The sequence below is a fragment of the Pinus tabuliformis genome, chromosome 5_1 (assembly GCF_031772625.1).
Source record: "Pinus tabuliformis cultivar Carrire ecotype Pingquan chromosome 5_1, CPIR1, whole genome shotgun sequence".
Lineage (NCBI taxonomy): Eukaryota > Viridiplantae > Streptophyta > Pinopsida > Pinales > Pinaceae > Pinus > Pinus tabuliformis.
This window is the reverse complement of record NC_142305.1, coordinates 10,331,028-10,343,068: the sequence shown is the minus strand read 5'-3', so window position 1 is coordinate 10,343,068 and position 12,041 is coordinate 10,331,028. Positions and strand designations below refer to the sequence as shown.

Here is a 12,041-nt window from a genome sequence, read left to right as displayed (position 1 = left end):
GGTTCTTCTTATTGATCCCTTTCTTTTTGTATACCCTTCTTTTAGAATTTTCTTCATCATCACTATCATGCTTATGAGGACATTTTGCAGCATAATAACCTATTTTTCCACATTTGAAACCGATAAGAGGGTACTTACCTTTTAGCTTGGATCCTTTCTTCAGCTTTCATACAAATTGCGCCAATTCGGATTCCACATCGGATTCATCACTACTGACATTCCTTTCTTTCCCCTTTTTTGATTTTGAAGCCTTGAATGCTACATCTTTGGAGCTTGGGCCACCTTTTCTCATCTCATAGGCAGTGAGGATTCCATGGAGTTCATCCATCTTGAGAGTATCTAGATCCTTTATTTCTTCTATGGCGCTTATTTTGGAGTCAAATTTATCTGGGAGAGATCTTAAGACCTTTTGAACAATGGTACTTTCTTCAATGTTTTCGTCCAATCCTTTAAGAGAGTTGACCACTTCAGCTACTCGGAGAAAGTATGATGCAATATCTTCTTCATCATCCATTTTCAGACTTTCAAATTTCCTTCTATGAGTTTGAAGCTTTGCCTTCTTGACTTTTGAGTCCCCATCGTATAAGCCAATTAACTTATCCCACATTTCTTTGGCAGAATTACAATTCATGACTTTTGTAAATTTGGAATCAGTGATTCCACTAGTGATGGAGTTTAAGGCTTTTGCATTTGCAACGTAGGATTTCCTCTCGTCTTGATCTGTTGGAAGAGTGGAAGGAATTGGGTACTCATTTAGAACTGAATGCCAGACTTCAGGTCCAAGGGACATTAAGTAGTAGGTCATTCTCTTTTTCCAAAAACCAAAATTGGTTCCATCGAACAGAGGAGGTCTTCTTGATGCTTCGCGATTTCTCATCATGACTACGAATCCTTCTTCAAACTGTTAGGCTAATATGAAGAAGCCCGATCTGATACCAATTGTTGGAAATACTGAGAGGGGAGGTGAATCAGTGTTTCTTTTCAATTGTTCTTTTTATCACCAAAAAAACATTTATATATGGAACACAGAAATATATAGCTGGAATAAATGCTTTTATTAATATAATCTGTGCAATGAAATAGATACAATATATAAATGGTTGCAATCAGTTGCCAAGCACCAACTTGGACTTTTGTGAGGCTCCAACCTCCAGAGCACCAACTCTGTTTTGCCAAGGCAACAGTCCTGGACTTAGGAGCACCAACTCCCAAGGACTCCAATCCTTTCAGTTTTGAGGCTCCAACCCCGCGGGCTCCAACCCTTTATTATAAACTGTTATAATCTGTGTCGTTGTAGTTCTCTGCTCCCAAGCCTACTGAGCTTATGCTTCACTTCTGTTCTCCTACCTCTGCCTGAACTTCGGCTTCCTCTAACTCTGATTATTCACACACACACCACTTTCCTTGTTTTTCCTGTTTTATGTATTCCTGATGCCTCTGATTGTTGGTTTCCGCTTTTCGCTGGCTCTTCGGTTTCCTCAACGCTCGCTTCAACTTCCTCTGCACTTGCTTGCCTCTTCGGCTTCCTGATTCTTCATGTCGCTTTGGCTTCCTTTGCGCTGGCTTGTCCTTTGGCTTCCCGGCTTTTTGGCTTCCTCTGTCTCTTCGAGTTCACCAACACTCCAGGGACACGTTAATTCAACAGTGAGGACCGAAATACACAGAGAAAATTGTTGCATATTAAAAACTGTAATAGAGGCCCTTTTTCAATAATAATATGCATACACAAGACTTTATTGTTTACAGAGAGATTTCATTGGAGAGACAGTACCAACAAGGAGGCCCCACCTGCCACGTCACCATCGCAATCGCAATCGGCATCGTTCAGGCCTACTGAACTATCAGAACCGTTATTATAAGCTTTTGGCCTAAAAAACCCCGGGCAATACAAATATTGAAATACACAGGAATATATGAAAAATCAACCGAAACGCTTAAGGGCGGACTTCAAAATCATTACACCCGCATCTATAACTGCATCGGGTCTGCTGTGTAATCACAATCGGCAGTCGCAGCTTCCGGAAGTCCTGTATAAGTCGAGCTCATGACATCGCCGATGGCCGATGGCCGATTCTCCTGCGGATGCAATATAGCATTAAGTCAAACTGTAATGTTGCATCGGGTCGCAACATATATCGCAATCGGCGCTTTTAGGAGTGACAGCCCTTTGTATATTGCGATATGCGAGTACCGATAGGTGGATGCGATATAACAATAGACCATTGCATAATGTTGCAGCGGGTCTGCAACATATCGTAGTTATATATATATATATATCGCAATTCGCATGTTTTAACGTGGCAAGGCTTAAAGCCCGAATATATGAAATACACTTAAAAGCATGCTTCAGAACACTTACATATATATATATATATTGCACATGTATATCGCAGTTGGGGGTTTCGGGTAGTGGCTCATAGTAGAACCCGCCGATTATAGTATCGCCGATATATATATACTCCGCCTCTATACTCCGATATATATATATATATATATATATATATATATATATATATATTTTCCGCCTTCGATAGTATATTCCGATATATACACTATTTTCCGCCTCTGATAGTGTATATTGCATATATATATTATATGCTGCTCCGCCTCTGCCTTTAGCCTTTATGTATTCCGCTCTTCCTCTATGCTCCTCTGATTGGTCTTCCGATAGTTCTTCTGTGGCATATATTGCTCCCGATATGGCTCCTCCCGAGCTCCGATAGCTCTGTTTTGCCTCCTCTGGCTCCTAGAATATTGCCATATTGACATCAATGACAATCTATGTCAACAGTTAGTGCTGGAGGTTGTGCTGTGCAAGATGTTGTTGTGTCAGAGCTATGGTCATGTGATCTGAGAGCTGTGTTGAAGATCGAGTGCTAGTGTATGCAACCTGAAGCATTTTTTTTAACTTGTATGATTTTTGGAGCGTTGGACCATCTACGTGGAAAGTTAACGAAGAACAATCTATAGTGTTTGCGACCTCGACATCGGATGGCGGAGTCCCGGCACCCTCGAGCGCATTGTTGATTTCTTTTTCTTTGTGAGTAAGGACGATAAGTGATCCAGTAGAAATCTCTCATTCACCCAGCAGTGGCTATGATGCGGGGGACGCGTCGGCAGCATTTGGCCCAAGTGAGGGGTTGATAATACCTGGTTATCGTCATTGCGATGGCGTCCTCGCGTGCGCACACTGCCTCCTGCAAGGCGTTCCACCCCTGCTCGTTCTGGAGGCTCCAATCTGCCCCGGAAGCCATCAGTATCTCCAAGGCTGTACAAACTGATCGAGCTTTTAGTTCTTTGTTTTGAAGCTTCCACCGTAATGAGCCAAACAAATAAGAGCGTGGCAATAGTGGTGGCCAGAGCGCAGTTTATGTAGCATCACTTGACACCTTGCGTATTGCAGATTCAAGCTCTTTTTTTGATTCATGCAGAAAATAGCATTTTTGTTGTTGTGGTAACTTCTCCAAATGAATTTTTTAAAGTGTGCTTTGACCTTTTTTAAAAGGAGATCTGTTCACTTTGTCAAATGACTTCATAAAGTTTAATTATTTTTTTTAAAGATTTCTAATAGTGGTTAATTTGGCACATGGTTTCAGAATACAATATGTTATTTTATAATAGCTATTGTCCCCAACAAGAAGAATGCAAGTAGAAGCATGTTGACCGATTTGCCCAAGCAAGAGCAAGCTGAATGTTGGGTCGCCATTGCTCGATTAGATCTGTGATCGAGTGTGATTATGTGTGATAATGAAGTTTTTGTAATGGAGAGATAAGGTAAATTTATTTTTGTAATTTTGGAGCAATAAGTGTGCATTTTTTTAAGTGTGGAGTGACAAGTGAGATTTTTTTATAAAGTAAGGGATTATTTCCTTGTAATGGAGTGATAAGGTGTATTTGTTAAGGAGGTCATTTTCATATTTTGTTGAAGAAAGCGGGTGAGTCATTTTTGAAGACAAATTGTTTCAAGGAGTTCTCATTGTTTGAGAAATTTCATTCATGATGTTGTGAAGGTGAAGATTGATGTACTTCAATATTTAATAAAGACATAATTTTTGTGGTGCTTGTGTCTTAGATCCACCCAAAATTGAATAAGGGGATCTTAGGTACATTGTGTGCAATGAATGCGTGTGCATGACTTGTGTTCAACTGAGTCATCAAGATTGAACTTGTCATTTGTCTCTTGGGTGCATTTTTGACAGTGTTCAACACCCTTTCTTTTTTAAAATCAACACATTCAGTGAGTACATTCATGAAAGCACAAAGTGTCAGTAATCTTTAAAACAACCAAGCAAGTGAGCGTGTCATTTAAACAACAAAGCAAGCAAGCATGTCAAAATCAAGTGCGAAAGTTCACAACACGACATCTACAACAAACGAGCTAGTGTGAAGTTTATTGAAGCATTCACAAAGTGTGAGTGAAGCATTCAAGCAAAGCGATCGTCATCAAGCGAGCGTGAAATCAAGAGTTCAAGCAATCAAGTTATAAAACTCTAGCAAGTGTTTGAAGCATCAACAATAAGCAACAGTACAAGCGAGCCTTAATTCAAAATGAGCAAGATAACATGGCGACACACATTCAATTGTCCCAAATTCTTACCAATTTGATTTTATCATCAGCTGGCGACATGGTGCACATCAACAAAACCACTCTTGCTGACATTCAAGTGCATATTCAACATGCACATGAAACGATTGAGTTCCTTCAACTGGAGTCGCAACTGTAGAGAAATGAGTTGCAAGAGAAGCGTGTTGCTTCCAAGTCTTTGACCAATCCAGAGACAGCTGATCATTCGACTTCATTCATCCAACCAGCTTCAAGTGTTGAAGTTGTTCCAGTTCAACTTTCTTCCAAACCCATCATCAAGCCATGGGAAGAAATTCAAAGTAATCGAAATTGACGCGGCTTAGGATATGTCAAAGATAATGACAACTTACATATCCCTGATTATTCAAAGCCCATTCAGTTCGTCAGTGTCGGATTACTTGAACAAATCACCTCAGCAAGTTCTCAGCAACTTGCAAACCGACGTCAATGCACACAAACTGAAGTTGCAGACAAACAGAAATGCACACAAACTGAAGTTGCAGACAAACATAAATGCACACAAACTCAAGTTGCAGACAAACCAAAATGTTCTCCTTGTCAAAGAACCGGTCATTTGGAAAATCAATGTTTTGATCTCCATCCTTATAGCCATTGCGGAAAGTCAAATCATACATCAGAGAAATGTTGCAACCAATGACAGTTAGACAGATTGAAGATAAATTATTCATGGATTGATCCCTAGGAATGGTCATCCACAGCCAAAAGATTGTACAAGTTTTACAATCGGATTCACTCACACATATTGCAGCTAACAGTCAAATGAAGATGGTACTCGTGCAGTTGAATGGGGAAGTACACCAGTGAAACATTCCTACACATACAGGGGGGGAGTACATCAGTGAAACACTCCTACACCTACAGGGGGGAGTTTAGATATAATTTGGAGAAGATTGCCTCTCCTTTCAGCTGACAAAGGGGGGGAAAATGTCAATGAAATTGACAAGTGGTTGTCAGACTGAAAGTCTCGACAACATTAGCGAAGCAGCCAGTGGGCATCTTCATCAGCCAGTGGGCGATCATCATCAGCAAATACACCAGTGGGCGTTCATCAAATTGTGTCAGTGGACACCAGATGTTGTTTTCAGGGAAAGGATAGTTGGATCCTTTTGTGGCTTGGCACATGATGGAGTTGTCAAGCGACATTCAGAGATGAATCAGTGATGCAGCTGACTCATGGTCTCTTCATATTGTAGTTTCTTCAACATCCAGCTTTGGCAGTTTTTCAGGCAAATGTTTTTTGAGGATCAACTTGAGAACTTGGAAGATGGTTCCTTGTTCGTTTTGGATTTATCATTGAGGGGGGAATGTTAGCCTCACTCTCTTTAAAATCAATAATAAATCCAATTATTAAATTAAATAAATAAAATCATGAGAATTCCTCAAACTAAGGAGTCTAGTTTGGATGAGAGATTCTCTCCAACTAGCTCTCCTAAATTAGTGTGTAAGTTGAGAAATTGTCTCAACCAAGTGAGTCTAAGATAGACGCACTATCTTAAGACCACTTACTCATGTATTTAAATGTATTATTAAATTATTTGAATAATGTGAATTACATGAGCATGAGAGACCACATGATGGCTCTTTGGCTTTTCCGCCAGTTTAATTTTTGTGTGTTAATTTGCTGTGCATGTGGTTATATGGCTTTGTGGTTCTTCTTCAATACCTGGAAGGAGACTGCTGACAATAGAGTGCCATCCAGGATCTGAAGTAGTTCCTTGCTATTTGATTCCCAATTATAACCATTAAACGTCAGAAGCAGACCCAAAACTGTCATTTGGCAGAAGACTTGGAATCTGATTCATGTCAAGCCCCTTTTCCATCTCCTCTATTCCTTGAAAATTAGCGTAGTGAAAATGCTGATCCTGAGCAAACAAAATGTCGTTTAACCGTGCAGCTCAGCCATGGAGTACCTCAGGACAGAGTGAGGGGTAACAGACAGCATTTCGTAGTTGGCCTAGGTTTGCACTTTTTTCAAGGATTTGAGAAAAACAACCTTCATTTTTATTCAGTTAGTCTGAGTTATATGGATCAAGATTCAAAATTTATTTATGAACTTCTGATATACATTGTTCATAGGATTATATGTGTGTGTATATGTTTTGAATGCAAACATAAATACTTTTCATGTTCTAATGTTTTGTTGGTCTTGATGTGTCAGGTATGGAAAAAGGACATTGGGTGCTTGGTGGGGGTTGGAACAATGACAATTGGGGTGGAGAATTGCCGCAAGCTTCATGGATTGATAATATCACCCATGACCATCCTGTAAGGCCTTAAACGTCTATATTAGCTTCCTTAAGGAATGCATTATTGTAGTGTTTAAGAATTCTATAGTCATGCTATGTATTCATAGGTGTGGTTATCACGGGTGGATGGTCATATGGGGCTAGCCAACTCACTTGCACTAGCAAAGACAGGAATATATGGTGGATCACATGACGTTGTTGGGGGAGCTATTATCCGAAGCAATGGAGGTAAGATATCTTGAATTTGGAATTTCTGGTTTTATATTTACTATGATTATCAAGAGGAGAAATGGATCTTATATTTTTATTATATTTCCCTCTCTCAACTTTCTATCGATTCTGTTCTCAAAAGGAAAGGAATCACACTTTAAAGCTTACACTATGAAAATGGATTGTGTTGTTAGAATCTGGTGCAGAATTCACTTCTATGTGGCATATTCGTGCAGAATTACATATTGCACTATTTCTATATTGTTTGCTTGCTTTTGCATCATTAGTTGCTTAGAAATCACAAATACAGACATGCTAACTAAAATATATAAAAATCTATTGCAGTACTTTCTAACTTATGTTTACCTTGCCAAGCTCCTACTGGACTGTTGGTAGATGCTGCAATGCAGTTGCTCCTCCCTCACATTCCTGAGGCTACGGTTCAAAAAAGAAGGGATGCCATGATAAGGGCAAGTAAACTTGGATTGTCAAGAGGCGTTACCACAGTGGTTGACTTTGGGAGATATTTCCCTGGGACATCAACAAGGCATGTCTGGGATGACTTTTCTGGTATGTTCCTTTTCCACTTTTTAAGTTGATTTCTATCTTCTCATAATTCTACTTGTTTCTGGGAAGAATTCTGTTCTTATTATAATAAGTTGAAAAAGTGGTTGATTTGTTATTGTGAATGAATTTTCTATGACATGGAGGATGTTTGGTTTTACACACAATGGTTGGTGATTGTACAGAGGTCTACAAGTGGGCAGATGAAACTGGTCATATGCTTCTCCGAGTTTGCCTATTTTTCCCTCTGGAGACTTGGCCTCTAGTAGCAGTACGTAACATGATTTTCTCAATGAGTTTCACTAAAATACTAAGTATTTGTCTACAAAAGAAATCATTTTAATTTATTTGAAAAGCTTGAGGTTTGAAATGATTAAACTTGATATAACCAAATTTGAACAAGTTTGAAGTATCATATTGGAATGGTCCAGTTTTAATTTGTAAATTTATCTTGTTCACCTTTCTCCAACATGGGCCTTCAGGTCTGTAAAATTTAGCTACTATTTATGCATTGGAGCTTGGTGAAGAGGCACTCTTCCCTACATTCTATATCCGATTATATTTCTTGTTTATTTTAGGGCATATTAGTTAATGGCTAGTCCATGGACCTCATCATATTGCAGCCAGGTGTAGGTTTAAGCTTGCTTTTCTGTTCATGCTAGGAAATATAATAACAGAAAGGTTTAGATCTGGGAACAATTATTTAAAGATATATATATTTGTGATGTGCATTTTTCTTATGTTGAAATTTGGTTGGTTTATTCAATAGACCTGTACAGGGTTGCGGGGGAGCGCCCCCCCTCACAGCCCCGCTCCCAATTCGCGCTCCGGGTAGGAGCGACTCAGGAGCTAGTCGGGAGCGCGCTCCCGGCAAAAACAAGCGCTCCCTGGTTTTTCTAGAGCATTAAGTCTTTTTTGCAATTTTTTTTTTGCAATGATATTCCAAATGCAATTTCTTTTCAAAGAAACAAATAAGTTTTGAGTGGGGCAGCCTAATGATCAAGCCTATGGCCCTAGTATTGATATGTAATTCATGGTAATGTTAAATGGGAAAATAAAATATTAATGTGTATTAATATGAATCTGTGTTAGAGTGGTCCAAAAGACATGGATCAAGCCAGATATAATCTTAGCCATTGATTAGGGACTTAATCTCGGCCGTTGATACGTCAACAGGAAAAGTATAAGAGGAGGCTTGAGGGTCACTTGGAGAGGACACTAGAGTGATCAATCATTCTATTCTCTAGAGCGGGGTTTGCTAAGAGAGATAGAATCAGTGATCGGAGAACAGCTGAGGGGCATTGAGTACAAAGAGACAGAGAGGCAGAGATAGTGTCGAGAGAGACGCAGGAGCAGCCAGAGAGAGTGACGCAGGAGCAGCCAGTGCTCATGCAAGGCTACGCAGAGGCAGCTAAGTGTTGTGCAGAGCACCAGAGAGGCCAACATAGCTGACGTAGGGCTTCTTGGGGTTGACGCAAGCTAAGATAGGCTGACGCAGGGCCAATGTTGGGCTAGGAGAGGCTGACGCAGTCCAAAGTGGGCAGACACTGGGGTTTCTGGGGCAGATTGGTGCTGAGTAGCTGCCGGAAGGATTATCCGAGGTTTTAGGCAGTGGATTTGCCAGAAACAGAGAGGTATTACTGCTAAAGAAATTCTCTGTTGGGTAGGCTAGTTTCAGCACCCAGATTGTACTCTGATATTGTTTAATAAGAAAACCTTCAGATAGCTGCACTGATTTTCCCACATTGGGTTTTTCCGGGGACATTAGTCCAAAAATAATGGTGTCATGTGGTGTGTTTGTTCTTGTTTCTTTTAGTTGCTGATTTGTAATATGTTGAGCATGCACTAGTGTTTATTTTCAGTATTTACATTGTAAATAACTTGGTAAGGAAAATAACAAGTAGGTAGGAATAAATCAGATAAAGTGCATGGAGGGATTCTAATTAAGTAAACTTAGAAACTTCAACAAGTTCTGGATTCTGCGTGACAGGCAACTTTTCTGCGTCAGCTCTCCCGGCTATTGCGCTGCCTCTACGTCAGCTCTCCCGGCTGTTCTGGTAGTTCCCAACAGTTCCAACAGTTCTGGATTTTGCGTGACAGACAACTTTTCTGCGTCAACTCTCTTGGCTATTGCGCTACCTCTCTGCAAGTTCTCTCCGCCTCTCTATTCTGTATTTTTCGAAAAGTCCTCCTCTCGGATTCTCTCTGTCCCTCAGCTGCAAGATCTCCTCAATCGATTTCCCTCCTGAGAACTTCTCACCTTAGAAAATCGATTTCCTCAATCTCTGTGTGTGTATCCAAATGAACCCCAAGCCTCCATTTTATACTTTTCTTGTTGAGTCTTCAACGACCGAGATTAAGTCTCTAATCAACGACAAGATTAAAACATGACTTGATCCGCCTTTTAGATCATTCTCACCTATTTTGATTAATACCCATTAATATTTTAATTTCCCTAAGTTTAGACTTAGGAACTCCATTAAAAATATTAATTATTTTAATAAAATGCAATCTGGGTGTAATTTCACCAAATGGTTTCTGGGTTCTTTAGAACTCATGTGCCTTAGCCTCTCCACCAATTTTCAAGGCTAGAGCACTTTCGATGCTACCAAAAACTAGCGAAAACTACGCTTCAAATTCCATACGCGACTTTGCCCACACAAAAACGCCTACATACACGGGTCCCAGAAAAGTATACCCTCATATACATTTTTAAATATGAAGAAATAAAATAAAATGCTATTTTTCAGGCGGGGTTTACGGGTTTTACCAAGAGCCCACCTATAGGAGCCCATGGCCTAACTGAAATAACCAATTTGAGGTGGTATATATACACCCCTTGGGTAGGCCTAATTCATAAGATAAGAGAGATATCAACATTATACTCGATTTCCCCCAGATCAAGTCTGCTTTTCCCGTGCCTCTTGCACTCCCAGTCTCTAGGAAACCCTGGTTTCCTTTGTAGAGATACTCAGTCTCCTTATCTAGCATCTTCTTGCACTTATTAGAGAGGTTGTCTTCATGGCTCAGGCTGGACAGAACTGGAGGAAGGCTTCGTTAGTGCCTTGGCCTAGATCAAGTTGTATTTATCCTATACTTATTGCTGTTAATCAATAAAGAAGCTCATGTCTTGTTCCCGATATATGTTGTCATCTTATGAATGATAGTCTGAATTGTTATATATGATGATCTAACATATTCTTATGCATGCACATTGAATTATATATTATGTATATGCTTCTGTGATTGATTTGCAGGTCTGCACATCTTGGAGGAAGCAGAGGGTTTGGACCCTACAGGAACATCTTCAAACGTAGGACCCTCGAGTACGTCTCTAAGTCCAACTTTGATAATTCAAATGTTTGGCATGCTTGATTGAGTGTTCTTTGCTGCCCAAGTTCATGAGGTATGAATCTCTTTTCTCTGCTCCTCAAACAATTATGAAATTCTCCTTATTTGCTTGACCTAGTCACCTCAGCTGAATGGGAGAGGGGACGACCTATTTATAGGCCTCAGTGACCCTCAATCAGGTTTGACTTGACTCAAGTAAGGCCAACTTGATCTGTGGGAGGGCCGACTTGTCTAGGTCCAAAAGTTTAATCTTTGTCTTGAAAAAATCACATCTCCTCAACCAAGAGGAGTTAGAGGGGGACCCATACCTCGTTGGAAGGTCTTGGTGTGTACTATGAGATGGTGTAATCCATTCTTGTGTTTTCCTTGATTCTATCCACCAAAATCTTGATTTACTTCAGGCACTGCTTATGGCTCATTCACCCTTTGACATCAATGACAACTTTCCTCCAACACAAAACTATTCCTCTATCACTGTTGTTGAAACCCTCCTAGTGTCTTATTGAAAACTCACGTAACAATACTCACTTGATGTTTGTCGAAAGATGCCCATGGACTTCCCTTATAATGTTCTATTCACAAATGAATGGCCACGATTAGAAGTTAACTTTATCCGATCTATGGCTAAGATCAACTTAGAAACTTTCTACAAGCTTCTAGAGGCAAATTGATCTTATCCCAACTAGTGTCAATTAATTATCCACTTTTCCTAAGTTTTAACTTAGGAAATATGTGAAAATTACTAATTGACTTAATTAAGACATTTTAACTAGGTGAAAGTTGAAACTTAAGAAAAATTACATGGGCTTGGAGATAATTAATTCCTCGGTGTTCCTAACCGCAATGACACCTTTCAAGGCTACAACACTTGTTCGAGCTACAATATTTAACAGTCCCTCTTAGCAAGGAAGGTGTTCTCCACAGCTCCCAACTTATCCTTAAAGAAAACAAACTTTCCTTTATTCAAGGCCTTTGTCAAAATATTTGCCACTTGCCGATCTGTAGGCACATAATGTTGTCGAATTGATCCACGCTATTACACAATATTTTATGAAATGGTATCG

The 12,041-nt window shown here is 39.8% G+C and overlaps 1 protein-coding gene across 4 annotated transcripts in view; it reads left to right on the top strand.

Moving 5' to 3' along the window:
- LAF3 (Amidohydrolase family) overlaps window positions 1–12,041 on the top strand; it is a 320,467-nt gene that overhangs the window by 55,935 nt on the left and 252,491 nt on the right. For all 4 annotated transcript variants that reach the window (XM_089431667.1, XM_089431665.1, XM_089431666.1 and 1 more), the window contains exons 5-8: window positions 6,765–6,871; window positions 6,960–7,080; window positions 7,438–7,632; window positions 7,812–7,897. In XM_089431667.1, the coding sequence (XP_089287793.1) occupies window positions 6,765–6,871; window positions 6,960–7,080; window positions 7,438–7,632; window positions 7,812–7,897 (509 nt within the window). The remainder of the gene's footprint in view (window positions 1–6,764; window positions 6,872–6,959; window positions 7,081–7,437; window positions 7,633–7,811; window positions 7,898–12,041) is intronic.